Raw genomic sequence first — 26,117 nt, forward strand, 5'->3', positions numbered from 1 at the left:
TGACATCGGCGATCTATCCAGACTAGTGGACAGGAACCTTTCATACTGACTCTTCATAACACAGATTATAGAGTTTCTCTTTTATGAACAACTCATAGGAGATGTGTAATTTACACTTAAAGAAGGGAAAAAAAGACAGGGCTCTGAATGTGCTTGTGGGAGAGGAAACCCCAGAGCCTGACAGGAAATGGCCTTTCTGTCACATGTTCCTGTTCTGCAGAGGAGGAGGGGGCACAGCTGGGATCCAGCCTGAGTTCTTGCACAGGAGTCACCCCGAACTGTGTCTCTGTGCTCTCCGTGCACAGTAATATGTGGCTGTGTCTGCAGGGTCCATGTTGGTCATTGTTAGGACCACCTGGTTTTTGGAGGTGTCCTTGGAGATTGTGAGCCGGCTCTTCAGGGATGGGCTGTAGTATTTATAATCATCCCACCAAATATTTGCAAGCCACTCCAGTGCCTTCCCTGGGGGCTGACGGGTCCAGCTCACACCAATACCAGAAGTGGTCAGTGAGAACCCAGAGAAGGTGCAGGTCAGCGTGAGCGTCTGCGTGGGCTTCACTGGCCCAGGACCAGACTCCTTCAGGGTGACTTGGGACAGGACCCCTGTGGAGAAAGCACAAGAAGAAGGTTAAACTGGCTTAGAGTGAGAAAAAATAATTTGTTTATTCCTGTGGGAGTCCATGACTGGAGCACTCACAGGAAGGGACAGTCAGCAGCAGGAGAGTGGAACACAGCGTGTCCATGGTGGGCACAAGAGTCACTGACCCAGACACTCTGCTCAGCTTTGTAACACAGGAGAGGGTTGGGCTGCTGGAGATTTGCATTCCCCACCCCAGATCTTGACTTATATGGGGTGAGCTCAGGTGTCAGGACTCAGTAGGAAAGTCTGTTTTGGATGAGAAGCGCTGAGCCCTCAGGTATCTGCTCTTCACAGGGGACACCTGCCATTTTCAGGACCACGGTTTTAGAACACAAAGTTTTCAGAAGGGCCTTGTTTTGGGATTTAGTCAAGGCTGTGATTCTCTCATTCATGCAGGGGCCATTACCTTCATGTTTTCTGTCCTAGACAAATAGAGCCGAGAACAAAAACAGTGGTGTTTTTCAATATTCAAGATACAGAGGGACGTATTTCTGTAAGAGAGCAGGGGGCTATTCCACAGTGTTCTGCTCAAGCTACTCTTTGATTTAAAATGAGAGGGGGGGTTTGTTAAATAAGAGATGATAAATAGGTAAACATTTATGCTTATGGGGTAAACAAGAGCATGCTCTTCAGTGTGTCTGCACAAGTGTGTGCATTCCTATAGGATTAGTTCATAGATAACCAACCTTGTGTCTGCACAAGTGTGTGCATTCCCATAGGAATAGTCCAGGGATAACTAACCTTTTTCATTCATCCAGCCAGTGTTGTAGAGACAGAGATCTGCACTTCTGTCTCGCTCTTTATCAGCCTGCAACCAAGTGGAGGTGTTTGGAGTTGTTGTGGACTCTCAGGGAACACCTGTCTGGCAACAAGTACTGCTAAAGCTTTGCTGTGCACCCGCACCAGAGATCTTAGTCGTGCTTTTGGTTTTTGGGAGTGGGGGAGCATTAACCTTTACTTGCATCTCATTGAGAAACATGCATAAATGAAAATTTTAAAGTCCACAGTTCAAGGACAATGTGCTATACTTTAAAAAATATTTTTATAATCTTTGTCCTCTGAATTTTATCTCTTACATTATTATTATTATTGTTATCATTATTATTTTATTATTGAAGCATATGTGATGCTCAATTCAGGGTAATTAGTATATTCAATATTACACAATGTAACCGTTCTTTGTGGCCCTTGACCAGTTTCTTGCTAACCCTCTTCCATCTTCCCCTTTTCCACCTCTGGTGGCCTCACTTCTGTTCCCTCACTTTGAAAGTTCAATGAATTATTTTTATTGTCATATCTTTCTTTCATCATTTTTAAATTTATATGTTTATTCTTTAGCTCCCACATATGAAGAGGACATATGGTATTTCTCTTTCTGTGCTGGCTTATTACACATAACATAGTTTTCTCTAGGTTTATCCATGTTGCTGTGAATGGCAGGATTTTGTTATTTTACCTGTGCTTTTGGTCTTAGAGACTTTCTTTTTTCCAGATTGTTCTCATTAATAAATACAGTGCATAAACTGGTCATTTATAGAGCTATACAGTGCTATACATGAACCTTCATGCTGGCTGTTTTGAATACATAAATTTGGGGAAATTTATGACTTTGCACTGCTGCTGTAAAGTCAGGCCATTTCTATTATTCTAGTGTTGAAGGGAAACCATCGTCTACAAAAATTAAAATCTTGTGCTTTACAATTGGCTCTATTGCTGAGAGTTTTGTTTTTCCACAACAGAAACATGACAAAGAGGCAGTGAGATTAGCTTCTTGAATGTCAACAGTGCTTTCTGAGAAGGAGAAAAGATCACAAGAAGCCTGCTGAAGGGCAGAGAGCGGCATTCAACTCATAGTCCATATTCCCTGGGCTTTTTAACACTGCCTCCAAGACATCAAATTATGCTGACCTGTGTACCTTTTTGATGAAATTAAAGGTTCAGAAACTTAGAAAGAATAAGATTGGCCCGAACGTGGTTACACGCTCAGTTATGACAGGAAATGAATTGACTTGAGGAACTTCCCCTCACTAAATGAGGTAATTAGGTGTACCGGGGTGAATTTTAAAATAAAGCAATTTAATGTTACCCACAGTTAAGGGAGGTGAGTGTCAAGTACTGGTGCTATCATGCAAGTAAGCTGGACACCCCAGGAAGTTCCATGCACGAGACTCACGCACTCACACAGAGCACATGTGCAGACTCACACGTGCACATTCTTTCATATCAGCAGTTTAAATAATGCTTCCTCCAAGAAAATGTTGCAAACTCATATGCACAACAAGACAAACACGACAATCTGCACACTTCAGGCTCTTCCACAAGTGGAAATACATACTTAGTTATTGAGAATAAATGGAAGTCCACAGATAAGTTCATGCTCTTATTCTCTGATCTGTGAATGTGGTTAATTTCAGCAGCACTTGTACTTCAACATGGACAGCTTATATTACTTTTTCTTGCTGAATTGCTCTGGTCACAATTTATATGTTGAGTAAAAGTGGTGAGAGTTGACATCCTGCTTGTTACAAATCTCAGAACATAAATTCATTCTTTCATCACTGAGCATGATATTAGCTGTGGGCTTAACATATATTCTGAATGTATTGACTATTTTGTGGGGGGAAAATATTGTTTTCAGGAAATGGCATTGGGAAAACTGAACGTTTACATGTGAAAAATAAAGTCGAACCCTTATTTTACACCATATTCAAAAATTAACCCAAAATAAATTAAAAACCTAAATGTAAAAGCTAAAACCATAAAACTACTAGAAGAAAACTTAGGGGGGTATCATCATGACATTAGATTTAGCAATAATTTCTTAAATATGATTTAGCAATAATTTCTTAAAAATGCAAGGATAGACAAATACAGCAATTTCAGACAAGATATGTGCATTGAAGGGAACAATTAACAGAGTGAAAAGAAAACCTTTGGTGCATGTGTGTGTGTTTGCGTGTGTGCTACTCACGTGCTATGAGAACAACATTTAGAGTTTTTCACAATTTATTGTAGACTTATACATTCTTTGGCATATTTTGTTTCTCCTCATTGAAATACTCAATATGGTATTTTATTTAAAGTTTTTTTCTATAGGTGTACATTTCCTCTAGAAGAATTTTGTAAATACATGCATCCTCTGTGACCTTCATGGTCACTTGCAGTGCTTTTGGAGCATCAGATCCCAGAAATTCTGCTGGTTTCCACAGACTGCTTCTCATATCCCAGCACCCATTTGATGTGATCTGACTCACCAAGTATACAGAGAACCACTAATTCTGGAGCTTTCAGTGACACACACTGCAGCACTTAATGTCACATGACCCATGGTGTTGCACAAACTGATTCCTGCAGGGAGGGTTCTTCCTGAAGGTGGGTGTGGGGTTCACTCTCTTTGGAGGACTGTGATGACAGTTCTTTCTGGAATCAAAGTGGAGTTTGGAGATGATGGATAGAGATCCATTGGTCCTGAGTGTAATCAATACCTTCAGCCAATGAAGGACCCAGCTGATCTTCCAGAATTTATAAAAGGATAGGACACATGGAACAATCAAACGCTGGTGAGAAGCTCTGTGTAGACATCTGAGAGGCAAACAAAGGTGTAAATGTCGCTAAAATCAATCTATAATAAACTCGTGCCATTCAGATGAGTTATGCATAAGTGAAAAGTTTGGAAAACAAGATATGAATGACATAAAGTTATAATTTGTTGTCATTGGGAAGATTTTTCAGCACTTGAAACTTTTTTTTTAAATTAAGAACTGCTATGAGGAAACAGAAAAGCTTTGTTTTTTATTAATGTCATGCCACTGTTAGTGATAAAATAAATTCACCCAGAAACAGTCAGGCTTACAAATACACTAATGTAGACAATATAGACACACACAAAATAACACATACTGACATACATGCATAACATAACATCCGCTAATTTAAACTTAAACACACACTCACACATTAATACCCGCACATTAAAACCCAAAATTTGAATGCACAGTACAGTGCACCCATGTGTGCACACACCCACACACACAAACACACTAATTCACACATTGACCAACACATGAACAAACACATATAATAACAAAAAAACAGAGCAAAACATGCACATACAAATACAAGAATGACCTGTCTGTTGGAAAAAAAATATTTTTTTTCATGAATAGAAAATACTATACTGATTTGAAAAATCGCCTCTAGCCTCATCCTCACCTGGTCACCATGTAAGCAGCAGTGCAATGCTGAGGCTCCAAGTTGATTCTGATTGAGGATATGCATCCCCAGCCATGCCCTGAACTGTGTGCAGACCAGGGCTCCTCCCACTGAGGAAGACAACCCACAAAACATGTTCCTCATTGGGAAAGTACCTGTGTGAATAGCACTGAGACCATCTGACTTATTTGTTGTCCTATCAGTGTCTGTGATGCTGAGCAGGAACTTTGACCCCATTTGGCTTCATCGGGCATGAGCAGAGCCCATTGGGACCTCATAGAGTGACCACTGGCTGCTCTACATCAGTGACCAGCAGGACACAGAGAGATTTGTGGCATCTCCTGGGCACTCCTGAGCTTGCTTCTCCAGCACCTGTCCAGGACCTAAGCTCCAAATATTCTCAGACTAACCCTGTGATGTGGAATCCAGGGCTGTGCTTCTGATTGCACTGACTATAGGAATCACATGGGGCTCTTGATAAACTTACAGATTTCCAAACCTTGTCCAGGAATATGTGTTGTGAATAGGCTTGTGTCTTTTTCTCAGCTCCAAAAATAGAATTTTGGGCAGTCTTTACCTGCCTTCAGTTCATATTGATTGTTCCTCACATGACTAATTTATTTTTTATCAACTTGGATCTGTGCGCCTGCTACAATTTCTGATCTGTAGTGTCCCCTTCACAAACCAGCCCAGGCAACATATGCTATTGCTAAAATCTTAATTTCTTAATCTTAAGTTTAGTATGTAACTCAATTTTCTGCAAAATATGAATAAATAAAGCCATCTCATTCCTCAAGATTCTTACAATTAAGTTTGTTAAGGCCTTAGAAATCCTCTCATTAAAGGTGATTCCCATTGCCTTATTAAGTTAGATAAATGCTCCCAATTAAACAGGATATGCTAGCAAACATCAGCAGTCCTTCCTAAATATACATATATATGTACATGTATATGTATGTATGTCTTTATATGTATCATAAAAGAAAAACTGAAGTCTTGAGAAGAAACCACTCCCAAGTCACCCATGCACCTGCTCCTGGGGCTGGAGTCTGTGCTGGGTGCATCTTGATTGCCCCCTGCAGCCCAGCCCTGGCCCTTCAGAGGAGGTTCCCACTGGGCATCACTGTGTATTCTCCTCACAGCATCTCTAGCTCTGTATTAAATGGCTGTACCTGGGATTCAAGACTGTCCTTCAAAAACACCATATCCTTTTAGTGAGTGTGATTTTCTAGACCCAGTGAATTCTTAAGGGAGACCTTAAGCAAGATTTTATTAAAACACCAGGCAGCCCCTTCACTGAATCAGATACAAAAGGCACATACAATGAGTACAGAAATTCTAGTGGTCAATGGGAGGGTCTTTTATCTCCTGCAGGCTCCTCTCATAAAACAGTCACATTATAGAATATCTGCAAGTAGAGGCACGTGAGACTCAGCATCCATCCACACGCACTCTTGCAGACACAGGTGCACACGCCCTGTCTAGCTATCTTCATCACAGGTGGGAAATCTGCCATTTCTTCCCTGTGTCTAGCACATGGGCAGTGCTCCCCACACTTACTCTAGCCCTGGGTACCTGTCTTCCTTTGTCAAACAGAACCAAAGCAGCAGGACTCAAGTGGAGACTTGGGAAGGGCCTACCCAGTTGGTTTGCCTGTTCTCCCCCCAGTGCCCGGGACCCCTGCAGATGCCCATGAGAAAGGGCCAGGCTCACCCCACAGAGGATAAAACATGCAGAGCCATGCCCAGTCAGTGCACCCACAGTGAACTCTCTTAACATGTGGAAAGTTTGCACTGGCCTCGCACACCAGCTGGTCCCCATACTCAATGACACACCCAGAACACCAGTGCAGAGCCACAGAGTGGGCGGGATGGGTCATCTGCCCAGGAGCAGAGCAGGAGCTGATCTAGCAACAGGGGCCATAGAAAAGTGAGCTTGCAGGTCAGGGCTCCTGTGGGCCAGCGTCTGGGATGGGACTTAGTCCCTTCCTTTTTCTGTTGGAGACGTCTCTTGTGGGGATTATGTTTATTTCTCACCTGCACAGAAGGGCTCCACAGGGTGACTCAATTGTGTTTTTGGTTCTCAAGTTTCAGGAAGGAAAGAACTACTTAAGTGCAGTTTAGGGGACACATCTGCCTCCTGGCCCAGTTAAAATAGCTCCAGATGTCAGACTTCAGCTCGGTGCTTGCATGGGATGGGTGTCCCCGTGAGTCTCACCCTGGGGTTATCACAGGCTGACACTGCCTGAGAGAGGGGCACTGAGGTTCTTTAATAGTTGTAGCTCTCAGAGTCTTCTAATTACCTACTGTTTTCAATTTTTTCTCCCCTGTTTTCTTTGGGTTTCCCTAAGCTTTTCTCCTCAGAGTCTGAGTATTTGCAACTTTCAGGTTTAATCCACTCTTACTTTGCTGGTCTAATGGTAAAGAGTGGGGTATGAGAATGTTACATATTTTTATGAAATTGATGACTTAGTGTTCTCATGACTCCACGATGTTCCTTTCACAAGTGCCTTCATGCCAGAACTCATTTCCTCTGCCCTCTACTCCCTTCCATTGGTGAAGCATCTTCATGCTATTTCCTTCAATCTCTTACATCTACTGCATATTTTTAACTCTTTAGGTGACACAGAAACAGTGCATATGGATATGAAATGGGAAATAAGCTTCTTCTCTCACTCACAATAGTGTTTAAAAACGTTACTGTGAAGGAGAATCTTCCTGGTGAAGGCTGCGGGTGTATGTCTCAGGGATTAGTCCCCCACATGACAGATGCACGAGGGGACCTATCTCAGTACTCAACATGGGAGCATGGATATTCCTGGAAGGAAAGGCCAAAATGGTACAGGGTGTGCAACCTCCAGGAGCTCTCAGCCCTACACTATTCCACACTTGTCCTCTGCTCATTTATGGTATTTCTCATGTAAGTGTTTTTACCAGATTGGACCTATGGCAGTTTCAGATTTAAGCTAAAAGTTCTCACCCATCATTCTGGATGTGCCTGTCTCTCCAGTATTTTGGGTGGCAGTTTTATCTGTAGTTTTAGTGCTATGATGGGTCCACTATAAGTCATTGATGTTCAGTTTGTCTAGATTTTCTTGTTGTAAGAATAAGGGTGATAATTTCTGAGGTTTTCACATGTTTGACAAGAAATCAGAAGGACCTGTAGAGGTTATCTTTGACCAGCTACTAGAAGCAGGAATCTGATTTCACCAGGTGTAAGTGGCACCTCAGCAGACATAATTAGATATGGAACAAAACAACACAGGGGAAGACACGTATGCACAACAGATGGAATTTTCACTTTTTCTTCCCAGGGACAGAGTTAACCTTCATTTCCCAATTGCCATACAGCTGGAGTTGGCAATGAGAGGTTAAGTTCCTGACGGTGGGCAGTGGGAAGAGTTGTGATGATAACCACCCAGCTCTCCCGTTGTCTGCCTGCTATCAAGGGCACTTCTCAGGGATGTGTGCTGCTCATGCAGGGTCCTCTCCAGTTCTTATCATTAATGATTTCTGCATTTCCTAGTGACACATGAGGACATGAATTCACAGCGGTCGGGGTGTGTCTTCAGCAATGGCTTAATGAAAACCTTGGCACATGCCCTCCACAAGAAAAACAAAACAATCTAGATAAAAATGCCAAAATCTACACTTGAAGACTCTTGAAATTGGCCAAAGGCACAGAACAAGTGAAGAGGCATTTTCCTGAGAAGCCATAAGCCTCAGGAAAGGCAGTCACAGTCTGAAATTTCAGATGGGACTGCTGTCATCTCCAGCCTCTCCCAGACATGTGAACAGAAGTCCTCCTGGGAAGTCAGCCTGGAGCACAGCACAAACATTCTATGCTCACTGTCCCTGCAGGATACAAGAGCAATCTGAGTGACAAACAATAAAGGCAGCCTCACATTGCAGCCCCCTTGATGTCTCCATGGGTCTGGTTAGGATGAGACACTGCCTGCCAGTGATAGAACACTTGGCAGGGATATTTGCCTGTGAGATGTCATCCTGCACCTGAGTAAGCTCCTAATTATCGCTGGGAATCCATAAGTCTGCAGCATTTCTGAAGCAGCCCATATTCACATGATTCACCAGACAGAACCCTAGTGAACCACCTGCTTCTGGTGGAAAGAAAGGTTTCAGGACACAGAAAGTAAAAACTTTGACAGGCATGTAGATTCTGTGAAGTTTGGATGCCATGACCCATGCCATGACCAGGCCTATCAAGGGTGGAATTGTTAGAATTAAGGTTCTTAAATATAACCTCTGACAGGTCAAGAGCTGGACACTAATTATGCATATCCTCGGGAAACCACACAAAATGAGAACCTAACAATAATAAGAAAAAAAGAAAATATTGTAAAAATGATCAAAAGCTTCATTAACAAAAAAAGCAATATTCCAATACATTGACTATTCTTATTTCCTCATTTTTTTGTATTATTATTAGCATATTCATTATCAAAAATTGTAATCTCTCTCCATGCCGACCACTCAACCTATCGCTCCCCAACCTCGCTCCGTCTTACCCAATCTCTAGTATCCATAGCTTCGTTCTCTTCTGAAAGATCAATGTATTATTGTGGTATTGTCTTTTCTTTCTTTTTCTTTCTTCCTTCCTTCCTTCCTTCCTTCCTTCCTTCCTTCCTTCCTTCCTTCCTTCCTTCCTTCCTTCCTTCCTTCCTTCCTTCCGTCCTTCTTAGCACCCAGTTATGAGTGAGAATATGTGGTATTTCTCTTCTGGTGCTTGGCTTATTTCACTTAACATAATTTTCTCCAGGCTCATCCATGTTGCTACAAATGTAAGAATTTCATTCTTCTTTATGGCCGAGTAGTACTTCATTGTGTATATGTGCCACGTTTTCCTTATGCTCACATTTTCCAGTCCTCTGTCAATGGACACTTGGGTTGCTTCCCTATTTTGTCTATTGTAAATAGAGTTGCTATAAATATGTGAGTGCACGTATCCCTTGAACATGATGATTTCCATTTCTTTGGATATAGAGCCGGTAGCTGGATTGCTGTGTCATGTGCTGGTTCTATCTGTAGTTGATTGAGTAACCTCCGTACTGTTTTCCAAAATTGTGGCACTAATTTACAGTCGCAGAAAGAGTACAGAACAGTTCCCCTTTCCCCTCATCCGTGGCAGCATTTGTTATTCTGAGTCTTTTTAATAATGGCCAGTACAACTAGGGTGAGGTGATATCTCAATGTCTTTTTTATTTACATTAACCTGAAGGTTAGTGATGTTGAGCATTTTTTCATGTACCTGCTGGCCATTTGTACATCTTCCTCTGGAAAATGTCTGTTCATCTCCTTTGCCCATTTTTTAATTGATTGTTTATTTATTTATTTATTATTTTTACTGTATAGTTTTTTGAGTTCCTTATATCTTCTGGTTGTTAATTCCTTGTCAGATGTGGAGTTTTCAAATACTTCCTCTCATTTTGTAGGTTGTCTTTTCATTCTGCTGATTGTTTCATTTGCTGTGCAGAAGCTATTTACTATGATATTATGCACATTTTTAATTTTTGCTTTTGTGTTTTGTGCTTCTACCTGTGTTCTAATGATGTCTTTCAAAGGGCTTAGAAACCCTATTGTTGATTCAAATGATCGGAGACGTGAAGAAAGACACAGCAGACGAGATGCCGGTGAAGAGCGGGGGTCTACTGCTCTCTCAGGTGAATAGCGCTGACCCAGCCGCAGTTGCAATTTTTATTACATTTAGCAAGCTTGTGCTTGTGAGATAAGCATTAATGCATAAATTCTGTTATACTTTTCTCAAGAGCAGAAGGCCGTTACCTCTCTTCTCAAGCACTTGGTTGTCTATAATGAGCCTCCTGGGAACATCCCAAGAAAGTGTTCTCACAACTTCAAACGTTTTCAAGGATTGTTTGCAATCCTTGACATTTCTTGGTTGTTTACTCGTATGCGAGTTCACCAAGTGAACACGTCCTTGGGTGCTGACCACAGAATTCCATTAACCATTTCCTTCATCTCCCCCTTTTTGTTTTTGCCATTTGCAGTTTAACATTTTAGCAAAGACTCAGCTATATATTATAAGAAACCAGCAGCAGGGGAGTCCTGCCATGGCTGATTAAGTTTTACTGGTAACCAAATGCCAATTTTTATCTTTAAGATATATAAACTATCTTTAGAAAAATTAATGTTCATGGTATGATTTAAACAAGTATATAATGAGCAATTACCTAAACATTTTATCTCACCAGTGGTTTTGTTCCAATTAATTTGTCCAATCATCATTATATAAGGTAATCGTACACAACTGTGAACATATATGAAACTGTTTACAGTGAAGTGTAAGGAATAGTTTGATGAGGAATTAATCATACCTCCAATCCATGTAGGTAAAGGATATAAAGATGCGGGAAGTTTCCACAAATGTTTTTGTAATGGATAATATGGTAAATGAGGAAATGCAGGTGCAAATCCTCCACCGTGCCATACAATAGACTCATTTCCTGTAGTACTTATAGTATTATTATATTTATTCCACTTTAGATCTGAAGTGTGGCCTTTGGTATGAGTAGAGCCAATAGGACTCCAATCAATGACATTTCCATAGGAATTATTAACCAGTACGCGGGCTGTTTCTCCTCTACAAGTAGTCCAGGAAGCCCATTGGGGCAACTCAGTCAGAATAGGTATTTGACAGGGAGGAATGTGGGGTACAGAAGCATTTGGATCAAATGAAGAATTGTGGAAACTATAGGCACTTAACAAAAACGGTCATCATAAATGTTCCTTATCTGTAGTATTTCTTGTAACATTTAACCATGCCTGGGGTGCAATTTTAAGACAATGATCACCATGTCCAATACAAATAGGAGGTCCCCTCAATCTCACTGTGTAATTTGTAACATTAGTCTCTTCGTATTCAGGCTTTAAAGGTCCTCACTGGGAATATGGTCCAGGCATCCATCTAGAGTCATTAGTATACACTAACAATGGGGCATCATACCAAGAACTGACCTGATTAATGGGAGGATGTGGAATATAGGCCCAATAAGTATGATTATCAGCAGTGACAAAACCAACCAGAGTAGACACCAAAGCCATCATGGCCAAAAACATTGCCAGTGCATTACCCCCATGACCATGTTGTTCAGTGATCTTATTCGCTTCTTGAGTCAATTTTTTAATCGTCCCCAAGTTTGTATAGTCACTATTTGAGTGCTTGGTAGTGGATAATGAAACATTTTCCGGCTATTTGAGTCAATCTGAAGATCTGCTATATCTTTCCAAACCTCTTCCATTTCTTTCTTTCTCTTTTGAGCCATTACTCAGTTTAATCATATTATCTGGTATCCAAAAGGATTCAGTATCTGTGGAGACATAAGCATAACCTCCACCCCAAAGGTTAACTACCGCCGGAAGCCAAAGGGATTTTAGTGTATCATAATAATATATAGGTTGTTGTAGTGGTTCACTAGATACATGTGCCCATTGTCTTTCAGCTGCTGTTGAATTTTCTGCATTTCTATTCAAAAAATTATGAGTAAATAGAGCTTAGGCTATTCGTCGTCTTGGGGATTCCATATAGTCTCCCCCTTTTTGTTTTTGTAATAAAGATTTAAGTGTTCTATTATGCCGTTCAACAATGGCTTGACCTGTGCTATTATAAGGGATACCAGTAAAATGTTTGATAGAATAAGCCTGGACAAATAACTGACATTTCTTAGATAAAAATGAAGGGGCATTGTCCGTTTTTAACCATCTAGGAATCCCCATGATAGCAAAGGCCTCCAAGAGATGAGAAATAACTGCATCAGCACACTCAGATGCCAGCGGTGTTGCCCACGGAAAGCCTGAAAAAGCATCCACAGACACATGAACATGTTTCAATTTACCAAATTCAGGAACAATTGTAACATCCATTTGCCGTAACTGTAAAGGAGCATTCCCATGGTCGTTGGCCCCGACCGATAAAGGAACTGAATCTAATTTTTGACATATGGGGCATTGTTGTACTATTGCACGGGCTTGAGTCCATGAAATATGATGATCATGATGCAAAGAGCGAGCATCACAATGAAAATGGGAATGAGCCTCAGTGGCCTGCAAGACAGAGCCTACAAGAGTATCGATTAATGCATTACATTTACTCAATGGTCCAGGCAAATTGGTATGAGCGTGAATGTGCGTAACAAAAAGAGGTGAGGAATGGGAGTGAATAACTTCCTGCAGCAAGTGAAATAATTCATGTAATTCATTAGAACCAGAAGGAACAGCAACAGTTTCTACAGTTTGTACCACTTGGACAGCATATTGGGAATCTGAAAGAATATTCAAAGGAATATCTCCTACATCAATTAAAAGTAAATATATAGCATGTAATTCAGCTTTCTGATCCAAAGTATAAGGACTTTGAAGTACTTTGTGGTTTACTTTGTCTGTATATCCTGCCAGGCCAAAATTGTTAGCATCTGTGAAATAAGTTTTTGCATTAGATATAGGAGAAAACATAACACAATGAGGAAGGATCCAAGACGTTCTCTGCAGAAATTGAAGCATCTTATGAGAAGGATAATGAGATGTAAAACTTCCTAAAAATTCACTAACAGCCAATTGCCACCGTACATTCAAAGCATATAAGGATTGTGTCTCTGTGAGACGAAGGCAGTACAAGGATCTTGACGAGTTAATTGATGAAAACAGAGCCATCCTTTAGTAATCAAAACAGAAATTTTATCTATATTTGTTTCCAATGATTTAATAGTTTTATGCAGAAGAAAAAGCCATTCAATAATATTATCTTGTTGTAGTAACACACCAGTGGGTGAATGAGGTGTATGAAAAAACCACAAGTTGTAAATTTGTATAGTCAGTAATTCTTTGTAATTGAGCTTGTTGGACTCGAGGGCTATCCGAGGTTGGATCGCCCTCTAGTGTTGAAAATAAATGATGCAAGGCATATGTAGGGATACCCAATGAAGGGCGAAGCCAATTTATATCTCCCAATAACTTCTGAAAATCATTTAAAGTCCTCAATGAATCCCTTCAAATTTGTACCTTCTGGGGAATAATGATTTGTTCAGAAATCTTTTGTCCTCAATAAGAAAAAGGAGGCTGTGATTGAATCTTATCTTCCGCAATTAAAAGATCAAAATCCTAAAGTGTGGCATGAATAATCCTCAACAATTTTGGGCAAGAAAAAGTTGGAGGCATAGCAATTAAAATATCATCCATATAATGAATAAATTTCAAACCCAGAATGGACGGCAGCAGCAAGAAGACTGGCATTGAATGCTCCTGAACCGACATCTCGACACACCTTTATAAATTGATCATTACCTCCTCCAGATTGTTTGGTTGGTTGTATTAGCCTTTTACAGCCTGCACTAGCATTTTAATATGCAAGAGTCTCGAGCATATCAGCCTGAGCTTGCTCATTACTAATTGATCTTTTGACAGCAACATGAAGCCGAGACAAAAAATCAGTATGGGGTTCATTAGGAACTTGCATTATCTTAACAAAAGTTTGGGGGGATTGTCCTGAGTCTTGAATCTGCTGCCAAGCCATAAAGCAAATTGCCTTTAATTGGGCAAGGGCAGCAGGGTTCATTTGACATTGCTGTTGAAGATCAGCCCAGGCACCAGTACCTGTAAGTTGTTCCACATCACGCCCTCCATTACGCTGATAAGGGTTTAGGTGAGACACCCATTCTGCTTCATCTCACCACCACGATTTAAACTGTTTGTATTGAAGAGATGCCAAAGTCATACAAACAAGCACTTCCCAATCTTTTGGGATAAGTAAATTGTCCTCAGCCAAAGACATTAAAAGTCCAGTAACATAAGGGGAGGTAACATCATAAGTACTAGCAGCCTGCTTATGTATCTTTAAGTATTGAAAACTGACAGGATCATATTGCACTTGAAAAAATCCATTAGGAAATTCTTCATTAGGAGGCATTTCCTGTCTTAAAATGGGATAATTAAAAAATCCATTAGGAGGCATGTCAGGAAGAGTCTTTTGGGGAGCCCCTGAATCAGCATCTAACATAATCTTTGTCATTTGAGGTGAATTTGGAAATTTAAAAATACGATGTGGATTGCCAGGGGCGGAAGCAGATGGAGGGATTGATTTCTGCTGTACAACAGGGAAAGCTTGTGCGTCCTGTAAGCAAGCCGCCAGTTTTTGAATAAGATCATCCAAAACATCCATTTTTGGATCGTTCGGGGTCTTAGGTAATGGTGGGTATGATTTAGATTGAATAAGACATTTCTCTTCTAATTCAGGTTTTGGAATCTCAGTCTCATCAGCAGAACATCAGAAGGGTCATCAGACTCTGAACTGGGCATGGGAGGGGCAGAGGCTCAGGAGGAGTCTCATATATATGTGGAGAAAGAATTTTCTTTTGTGGCTTTACTGAATCAGATTGAGGACGCGGGCTGCTATCATCTGAATCAGATTGAAAAGGTTGCAAGGCTAAAGCCACCATGTTAAAAGCTGCCCATTCCTCTGCCGATGTAACTTCTCCAGCCTGATGAGCTCTCCGTACAGTTTTACCAAACTGCCTCCAAATTTTTAAATCGAATTGGTTCTTATTGTCTGGAGTAAACCAATAACAATGTTTCGGTATCTTTTGTAATAATGAAAGTAAAGCCTTCTCTTTAATTTTTAATCCCGAAGCAGTCAACAATGATTTCAATACTGCCATATAATCACTTAACACTGACGGGGAGTTCCCCATTATGCCCCGACTCTAAGTTTCCCGAAGAGATGGCGGAACTCTTCACCATCAGTCAAATCCTCCTCGGTCCCATCCATTCACGTGTCTTACCTTTTATGCCCCATGTTTGGGTGCCAGAGGTTGATTAAAATGATCGGAGACATGAAGGAAGACACAGCAGGCGAGATGCAGGTGAAGAGCAGGGGCCACTGCTCTCTCAGGTGAGTAGCGCTCACCCAGCCGCTGTCACAGCTTTTATTACATTTAGCAAGTTGTGCATGCAAGAGAAGCATTAATGCATAAATTCTGTTATACTTTTCTCAAGAGCAGAAGGCCGTTACCTCCCTTCTCAAGCACTTGGTTATCTATAATATGCCTCCTGGGAACATCCCAAGAAAGTGTTCTCACGACTTCAAATGTTCTCAAGGATTGTTTGCAATCCTTGACTTTTCTTGGTTGTTTACTCGTATGTGAGTGAACACGTCCTTGGGTGCTGACCACAGATGCCATTAACCATTTCCTTCACCCTATTCATACTTATCTCGTATTTTTTTCTTCAGATATCTTTTATTTTAAAAGTAATGTGGTGTTTAAAATGCTTAGATTAATCTGCTTATATAATCATGCACTTTCAGTTTATATTTGATAGTAACTCTTCCCACCCCCTTAGATTTAATTATACCATTAAAATAAAGTTTTCCTAATATTGGCCCACCATGTTTTATTTCAAGACTTTATATCTAACTATGTCAAGTAAATATCACTGATGGTGGGAAGGGAATGGATTTAAATTTAAGAGTGACCAAGGCATGTATAATTGACATTCTATTAAAGTTTTCACCTATCATCCATGAGCAGAAATTCTGATGGTACAAGGTCGGTGCCCACCCTAGCTCAACTCCATGTCAGCTATATTTAAATGATTCTAGGCATATGATAAATGAGCAATGTAATAATATATGTATCACAAGAAGGTAAACAAATTTAGCTTTTAAAATTACATCTTGGTAAATCTTTATTTAGAATGTCAGAGTGTAATTTACACATTACATTTTTTACTTGAAGTTTATTTTACAGGAATAAAAAGTTACGGTTTCTTTCTTTTTTGGGGGGGAATGATGGTTTTTTTTAACTGAACCATTCAATTTTATTCTCTAAAGACATTTTACTGTTTTCATTTCTGTGAAGGCAGTGATCACAAGTCCATTAGCAAAATACATTTTACCATACATTTGAGAGTGATACATTATGATAATTCCAGCAGTTGAATAGTAGATGTTACATAAAAACAAAAATAAAAACTTTCTTAATCAGCTCTTAAGTTTAAATTTTCTCCCTTTAAATATTTTGAGGAAATTATTTATTTATTTATTTATTTCAAATATTCATGAGACTGAAAGCTGATTGTCCCCCCTCCTGCCCATGATGTGGGGGCCATATTCATATTGGGGACATACCCTTTACCAGAAATTGCTTTTCTGTCCTTTGACCCCTTCTAATTATCCTCCAATCTCCCTCCGCCATCCATTCTCCCCTCAACTCCAAATTTTAGCACTAGGAATGTTCCCTCCCTCTGTTGAATCATGGGGCTACTGTGGTCTTTCTTTCCTGCCTTTCTTTCTCTCTTAGCTCCCACATATGAGTGAGCACATGAGGTATTTATCCCTCTGTGCTTTGCATTTTTCACTCAACATAAGTGTCTCCAGATTCATGCATGTTGTTGCAAATGGGAGTATTTCATTCATTTTTATGGCAGAGTAGTAATCCATAGTGTATATATATCATGGTTTCCTTATCCAATCATCTATTAATGGACATTTAGGGTGGTTCCATATCTTGGGTATTGTAAACAAGGCTGCAGTAAACATGGGAGTGCAGGCATCTCCTCGACATTTTAATTTCCATTCCTCTGGATATATACCCAGAAGAGGGATTGCTGAATCATATGGAAGATCTACCTGTAGTTGTTTGAGAAACCTCCAAGTTGTTTTCCATCGTGGTTGTACTAATTTACAATCCCACCAACAGTGCAGTAGTGTTCCCTTCTCTCCACACCCTCACCAGCATTTGTTATTCACTGTCTTTTTCATCATGGCCAGTTTAACTGGAGTGAGGTGGTATCTCAATGTGGTTTTAATTTACATTTCCCTAATGACTAGTGAAGTTGAGCATTTTTTCAGGTATCTGTTGACCATTTGTATGGCTTCCTTTGAAAAATATCTATTCAGCTCCTTTGGCCATTTTTTAATTGAGTAGTTTATTTATATTTTTACTGTATAATTGCTTGAGTTCTATATATATTCTGGATATTAGTCCTTTGTTGGATGCATAGTTGGCAAAAAACTTTCCCCTACTCTGTAGGTTGTCTTTTCACTCTGTTGACTGTTTCCTTTGCTGTGCAGAAGCTTTTTAGTTTGACATAATGCCATTTGTTTATTGTACCTTTAGCTGCCTGTGCTTTTTGGGTCTTATTTGTGAAGTCTGTACCCACTCGTACTTCTTGGAGTGCTTCCCCTATGTTTTCTTCAAGGAGTTTTATTGTTTTAGCACGTATATTTAATTCTTTAATCCATTTTGAGTTGATTTTGGTATATGGTGAGAGGAACAGGTCTAGTTTCATTTTCATACATATGATTATCCAGTTTTCCCAGCACCATTTGTTGACGAGGCAGTCTCTTCCCTAGTGTGTGGACTTCTGCTTTTGTCAAAGATCAGATGGCTGTGGGTGTATGGGTTGATTTTGGGGTTCTCTATTCTATTCTATTGATCCGTGTGTCTGTTTTTATGCCAGTACCATGTTGTTGTGGTAATTATAGCTTTGTAATGTAGTTTAAAGTCAGGTAGTGTTATGCCTCCAGCTTTATTATTATTATTTTTTTGCTCAGAATTGCTTTGGCTATGCATGGTCTTTTGCTATTCCATATAAATATCTGGATAGATTTTTATATTTCTGCAAACAATGTCGTTGGAATTTTCATGAGGATTGCATTAAATCTGTAGAGATCACTTTGGGTAATATGGACATTTTCACTATGTTAATTCTTCCAGTCCAAGAGCATGGGATATTTTTCCATCTTGTGTCCTCTTTAATTTCTCTCAACAGTTGTTTGTAGTTCTTTTCATAGAGATTTTTAACATCCTTGGTTAACTTCCTTCCCAAGTATTTTTTTTTTTTTTGGTGGCTATTGTAAATTTGCTAGCTTCCTTGATTTCTCTTTCTGCCTGCTCACTATTAAAGAATAGAAATGCTACTGATTTTTGTGAGTTGATATTGTATCCTGCTACTTTACTGAAATCATTTATCAACTCCAGGAGTTTTTTTGTAGAACCTTTATGCTGTTCAATATATAGGGTCATATCATCTGAAAACAGGGACAGTGTGAATTCATCTTTCCAATCTCGATGCCCTTTATTTCCTTCTCTTCTCTGATTGCTCGGGCTAGTACTTCCAACACTATGTTGAATAGGAGTGGTAAGTGTGGGCACCTTTGTTTAGTTCCTGTTTTTAAGGGGAAAGCTTTCAACTTTTCCACATTCAGAATGATATTGGGAGTGGATTTATCATATATGGCTTTATGTTGACATACTTTCCATCTATACCTAAATTGTACAGTCTTTATCATGAATGAATGTTGAATTTTGTTAAATGCTTTTTTAGCATCTATAGAGATGATCATATGGTTTTGCCATTACTTTTATTGATGTGGTATATCACATTAATTGATTTGTGTATGTTGACTCAACCTTGCATTCCTGGGATGAATCCCACTTGATCATGGTGTATAATTTTGTGTATGTGTTGTTGTATTCTGTTAGTTAGTATTTTATTGAGGATTTTTGCATCTATATTCATCAAGGATATTGGCCTGCAGTCTTCTATTTTTGATGTAGCTTTCTCTGGTTTTGGTATCAGCGTGATATTTCCCTCATAGAATTAGTTTGGGAGAATGGCCTCTGTTTCAGGCTTTTGGAATAGTTTGTAGAGAATTGGTATCAGTTCCTCTTTGAAAGTTTGGTAGAACTCTGTGGTGAACCCATCTGGTCCTGGGATTTTCCTGTGTTAATTAAACAGCCTGTCTAAATGGTCAGAAATGATATTTTCTGCTTATTCAAGACTCTCTGGGTAGACTCTCTGCCTTTTTTTTTTGTTGTTGTTTGTTTGTTTTGTTTTGTTTTCATTGAATGAATCTTCCAGCTCCATAATCTCTGCCACATTCTCTTTCAAGGCAATTATTTCTTTGTACGTTTCTTCTTTCAGATCCTGTATGTTTTTTCTCATTTCATTGTCTTGTCTAAGTTTCCTTGTGTCTCATTTAGTTTTCATAGAATTGTTGCTTTAAATTCCTTGTCAGTCATTTCAAAGACTTCCTGTTCTATAGGATCTAGAGCTTGAGAGTTACTGTTTTCCTTTGGTTGTGATGTGCTTTCTTGATTTTTCATATTTCTGTTATCTTTCCTTTGGTGTTTTGTCATTGTGGCAGGGAGTATCACAGTCCACCCATTTCACCTGTTGTCTGGCTTGGATCCTGAAGGGACAGCTAATTCTAGGCAGCAGTAACTAGCCTGTGCTGAGAGTCCCATGAAGCTTGTCTATTCCAGCTTGGCTATCTCAGGGCAATGGGTCTTAAGGCTCTGAAGTCTCTGTAAGTGGCAGGGACCAACCTGGTCTGAAAGTCTCGCAACACCTGCCTTTTCCGGCAGGGTTGTCTTGGAGTTTGTGGTTCCTGAGTCTCTTATGTCCTTATAAGTGGTGAAGATGGACCCATGCTGAAGGTCTCGCAGCACCTGACTTTTCTGATGTGGCTGTCTCAGAGGGTGTGGGCCCGGAGGTGGTTGCCTGTGCTTTTAATGCCATATTCTAAAGAACTTTGCCAAGAGCAATGTCAATAGTCTTAAAAAAAATGAATAGCTTTATAGTTCATTTAATTAATTAATTAATTAATTAATATTTGTTTGTTTTTTATTTTATCAATATACAATGTACTTGTTTTTCATGTCCCGTTACTGATTCCTCCTTACCCCTCCCTCAACCCCTCCCCAAACACCAACATCATATCTGTTCACATGTCTTAACAAGTTCAAGGAATTGTGATTGTTTTATCTTCTTCCCTGCCCCCCCATTTCTTTATGTATTTATTTATTTATAGCTCCCACAAATAAGTGAGAATATGTGGTATTTCTTTTTCTGTGCCTGTCTTATTTCACTTAAATAATCTTTTCTAAGTCCATCCATGTTGTAGTAGTATTTCATTCTTTTTTATAGCAGAGTAGTATTCCATTATGTAGTTATACCACATTTTCCATATCCACTCACGTGATGATGGACATTTGGGCTGGTTCCAACCCTTAACTACTGTAAATAGCACTGTGATAAACATTGGGGTACAGGTATCCCTTCAGCATGATGATTTCCATTCCTCTGGGTATATTCCCAGGAATAGCTGGGTCATATTGTAGATCTATCTGAAATTGGTTGAGGAACGTCCAAGCCATTTTCCATAAAGGCTGCACCATTTTGCAGTCCCACTAACAGTGTTGAAGTGCTTATTTTTCTCTTCAACCTCAACAGAATTCATCATTCTCAGTTCACTTTTTTATTGTCTTTAATTCATCTTGAGTTTTGCTTCATATAAAGTGTGAAATAAGGGATCAAATTTGTTATTCTGCATAAGAATATCCACTTTTTCCAACACCATTAGGAAAAGGGCCTGTCATTTCTCCATTGTGTGTTTAGGTGGCTTAGTTGGAGATTCAGTTGACTCAAGTCATGTGGACTTCAGAATCTCTATTCTTTTCCTTGGTCCATGTGTATATTTTTGTTCCAGTATCATGGTGCTTTGTCATTATAGTTTTATAGTTTATGTATAATTTGCAGATGTCCAGTGTGAGGTGCAGCTGGTTCAGAGAAGGCTTGGTATAGCTGGAGTGTCCTTGAGACTCTCCTGCACATCCTCTGGATTCACCTTTGATGACTAGACATACACTCGATCCACTAGGTTCCTGGAAAGGGGTTGGAGTCAGTCTCATCTGTTAATTGCAGTGGTGGTAGCACAAGCTACGCAGACTCTGTGCGGGGCCAATTCACCATCTCCAGAGAAAATGCCAAGAACACTCTGCATATGCAAATGAAAAATTTGAGAGCCACATACACGGCCATGTATTATTGTGTGAGAGACACAATAATAGGAAGTCAGTGTGAGCTGAGACACAGACCTCCCTGCAGGGGTGCCCTGACCACCAGGGGGTGCTGAGGACACACTAAGCATAGCAGCCTAGTGCCAGTGGCAGGTGCAGAGGACAGTGAAGAGTTTCCTGTAAAGATCAGCGGTTTCTTGTCCTTCCCAAGTTTTCAGGTGTCTCCAGAGACATTCATGCCTTTTTCTTCGTGTTTTTAAACACTCACATCCTCTCTCAGATAATGAGGAAGAAACTGACTATGTCTTTTTGCAGACTATGTGAATAGTCAGTAGGGTCATTTCCTTCACTGAATTTCTATGATTCATGTTTCATTCATGACAAACATATCTTCCTGAAAATTCTCATCATCTTTGATTGGAAATAATTTAAATGAAGATAAACAAGACCCATTTACTGTGTGTTATAAGCTCGCAATCTTAGCCCTCAAACACCCTTTATTTGTATATGAACACCTCCCCTCAGATAGGCACACCCCCACCCCTTGTGGTTTTGAGTAAAGATATATCCATCGATGCTCTCAACCCAACTTAATTCCCTAGTGTCCATCTCATGTATTCGTTCAGCTATGGACCCACCAGCAAGTGACAGGTGGGTCAGCTGAAGCTGTCTAAGCTATCCCAGCGAGCCCTTGTATCTTTCACACATACAATCAGGTAACTCAGGCACTAGTGCCGGACAGTCCTGCATCTTGTGAGAGGCACAAGAGGCTGATGATGCTAGGTCACCTATAACAACTTACATACCTTATAGGAGAGCATGACCAGATGGCTCCACCAGCTTCAGAACACCTTGATGGACAAGAGCATGAGATGCGATGGTCACAAAGTGGTCAGAAAGTAGGCTGTGCAGGCTGGTCAACCCCAATGTAACCAATGTCCCCAGTGCCCAGTCCCCATATATGCAGTCACATATAGAACTTATTGAAGCAGAGAGCAGAATGGTAGTTTCCAGAGAATTGGAGTTGTAGAAATAAAGAGATACTGGTTAAAGTTTATAAAGCTTCTAGTAAATGGGATGAATAAATTCTGGAAATCTGATGTACACCATGGTGACTTTAATGAATACTAATGTGTTTTATACTTGAAAACTGCTAAGAGGCTTTATCTCAAGTGTTCTCATGATACACACACAAATAAGTATATATAAAGTGATAGACTTGTTAATTTAAATTGATGTTATCATTTCACAATGTATACATATATCAAAGTGTCTAATTGCACACCATAAATGTGTATAACTAATGTTCCCAATGACCATACTCCAAATATGCAGTCAAGTACATGTGAGTGTTAATGGTGTGGAGCACAGGTGCAGAAGGGCTGAGAGAATAATCCACTAATGGGATTGCTTTTAGAGGAAAATTAATATATAGTAAATGCAAATGAGATATTCATTCTTTCTAAAAATGTAGGTAAAGGGTAGATAATGTGTATTTAAACTGAATAGAGTGGCTGTCTAGTTAGCTCAATTGGTTACAGTGCAGCCATTACTATTGCACACATTCAAAAATAATGCATTACTGCCTATTCTTTATACTCAATCACACTCTCTACAAATTTTACCCATTAGGTTTTTCTATATATAGGGTCATGTCATCTGCAAAGAGGGACATTTGGCTTTGTCTTTTACAATGTGCATGCTCTTTATTTCTTTTTCTTGCCTGGTTGTTCTGCTAGGATTTCTAATAGTATGCTAAAGAGGAGTAGTGAGAGTGGGCATCCTTTTCCTGTACTTAAGGGAAAAAGTCTTCAAGTTTTCTTCATTCAGGAGGATAATAGACGTGGGTTTGTCATATATGGCTTTTATTAAGTTGATATACTTTCCTTCTATATCTAATTTGCTAAGAGCATTTGTCATGAAGGGATACTGAATTTTGTTGGATGTTTTTTTCTGTATTTATTGAGATAAATCACATGGTTTTTGTCTTTGATTTTGTTGATGTGCTGTATGACAACATATGACTTTTGGGTTTTGTTGATGTGCATATGTTAAATCATTTTTGCTTCCGTGGGAAGAATCCCACTTGATCATGGTGTATAATTATTTTGGTTTGTTCTATATTCAGATTGCTAATATTTTGGGGGGATTTTTATGTCTACATTCACCAGTGATATATGCCTGTAGTTTTAAATTTTTGTTATTTCTTTACCTGGTTTTGGTGTCAGGGTGTTACTGGCATCAAAGAATGAGTTTGGGAAAGTGGCCACTATTTCAATATTTTGGAATAAAGAGAATTGGTAGTAATTCCTCTTTACATATTGGTTGAATTCAGCAGTAAATCCATCCAGTCCAGGGCTTTCCTTTGTTGGGAGACTGCCGATTATGGCTTCAATCCCATGGCTTGTTATTGGTCTGTTCGGGTTTTTTATTTCTTCTTGGTTCTATCTTGGTAGTTTGTATGCACTCAGAAATTTATCCATTTCCTCCAGGATTGCAAATGTTGGCAAACAGTTATGATAGTCTCTAATGATTCTTTGTCTAACTGTTTTATCAGGTTTACTGTCTCCTTTTTCATTTCTCATTTTGGTTATTTGGGTCTTCCCTCTTAGTCTAGCTGATGGTTTACCTATTTTGTTTATCTTCTCAAAAAATACAACTTTTTCATTTCATTGAAATGTATCATTTTGGGGGGGGGGTTCTGTATATATTTTAATTCTGCTCTGACCTTAGTTATTTATTTTCAATTACTACTTTTAGAATTGGATTTAGAATTGGATTGTTCTTGTTTTTCTAGCTCTTTGAGATGTATTGTCATTTATATGAAGTCTTTCTATTCTTTTGATTTCCTTTTTAAAAATTTATTTATTTATTTTGCTATAAATTCTCTCTTACTATTGCTTTGCAGTATATCACAGATTTTGGTATGATCTTTATTTTCATTAACTTCAAGAATTTTTTGATTTCTTGTTTAATTTCTTCTGGGACCCATAGGTCATTCAGTGGCCTGTTGCTTAATTTCCATGTATTTGTATAGTTTCCAGATGTTTGCTTATTATTGATTATTGATTTCCAGTTTAAATCCATTGTAGTCTGAAAAAATACTTGAAATGCTTTTGATTTTTAATAATTTTCTGCTACTTGATTTGTGACATAACATGTGGTCTATCATGCAGAATTTTTCATGTGCTTATGAGAATATTATATATTCTGTAGTTATTGGATGAAATGTTCTGTAGATATATTCCAGGTCCAATCTGCATAAAATGTAGTTAAATCCTGTCCTTCTGTTAATTTCTTGCCTAAATTCTCTGTCCAATGCTGAGAGGGGGTATTCAGGTCCCTCAGTGTTATCATATTGGGGTCTACCTACCTCCTTAGGTCTAGTAGTGTTTCTTTTATACATCTGGGTGCCCCAGAGTTGGGTGAATATATATGTATGATGTTATGTTTTCTTGTTGGATAGATCCCTTTATCATTATATAGTGGCCTTCTTTGTCTCATTTTGTGGTTTTTGGTTTAAAGTCTATTTACCCAGTACAAGAATAGTTACTTTCACTCATATTTTGTTTTACTTCTATGGTATATCTTTTTCCATCCCTACAATGTTAGTCTGTGTGTGTCATTCCAAGTGAGGCAAGCCTCTTGAAGACAGCATATAGTTGGTCTAAGCTTCTTAATCCAAACAGTCAGTCGGTGTCTTTTCAGAGTGGAGGTAATCCATTTACATTTATGGTTGTTATTGAAAGGCGTCTGACACTTGGCATTTTATTGTTTTTTTGTTTGGATGTTTTAAATATGCTGTGTTCCTTTCATTCCCTTTTATCATTTGTCTCCAATGGTTTTTTTCATATTTTGAAATGGTAATATTCAGTTTCTTTCTATTTTGCATTTGCAGTTATGTTTACCAGTGGATTTTGTACTTTGTATGAATTCATGGTAGTGATAATCATGTTTTGGATTCCAGATTCAGAACTCCCTTGAGAATTTCTCACATGGCTGGCCATGTGGTGATGATGAACACCCACGGTTTTTTTTCTGGGAAATACGCTATTTCTCTCTCATTTCTGAAAGATAACTAGCCTTGCTAGTTATAGTATTCTTGGCTGTCGGTATTTAAAAAAATGTTTTGAATATATCATCCCATTTTTTTCTGGTGTGTACAGTTTTTGTAGGAAGTCTGAAGTTAGTCTGATGTGGGCTCGCTTAAAGGTGACTTAATGATTTTCTCTTGCAGCTTTTAGAATGATCTCTTTGTCTGTGAGCTTTGTCAGTTTGACAATAATGTATCTTGGAGAGGATCTTTTGGTTTGGGGGTTTTTTTGTTTATTTTTTTAATTTATTTTTTATTATACATACATGTAGGGTACAATGTTGATTTTTAATAATTGTGTACAACGTGTGGTGGTTAGATCAGTATAGTCAGCTTATTCATCA

The 26,117-nt window shown here is 39.1% G+C and overlaps 1 gene segment (V, D, J or C); it reads right to left on the reverse strand.

The window, feature by feature from the left end:
* Positions 1–268: 268 nt before the first annotated feature.
* LOC134372829 (immunoglobulin heavy variable 2-70D-like) overlaps positions 269–26,117 on the reverse strand; it is a 44,451-nt gene continuing 18,602 nt past the window's right edge. Inside the window, 1 exon segment of the V gene segment in view lies at positions 269–594. Coding sequence covers positions 269–594 — 326 coding nt within the window.

This window comes from Cynocephalus volans, chromosome 3, assembly GCF_027409185.1.
Source record: "Cynocephalus volans isolate mCynVol1 chromosome 3, mCynVol1.pri, whole genome shotgun sequence".
Classification (NCBI taxonomy): Eukaryota; Metazoa; Chordata; class Mammalia; order Dermoptera; family Cynocephalidae; genus Cynocephalus; species Cynocephalus volans.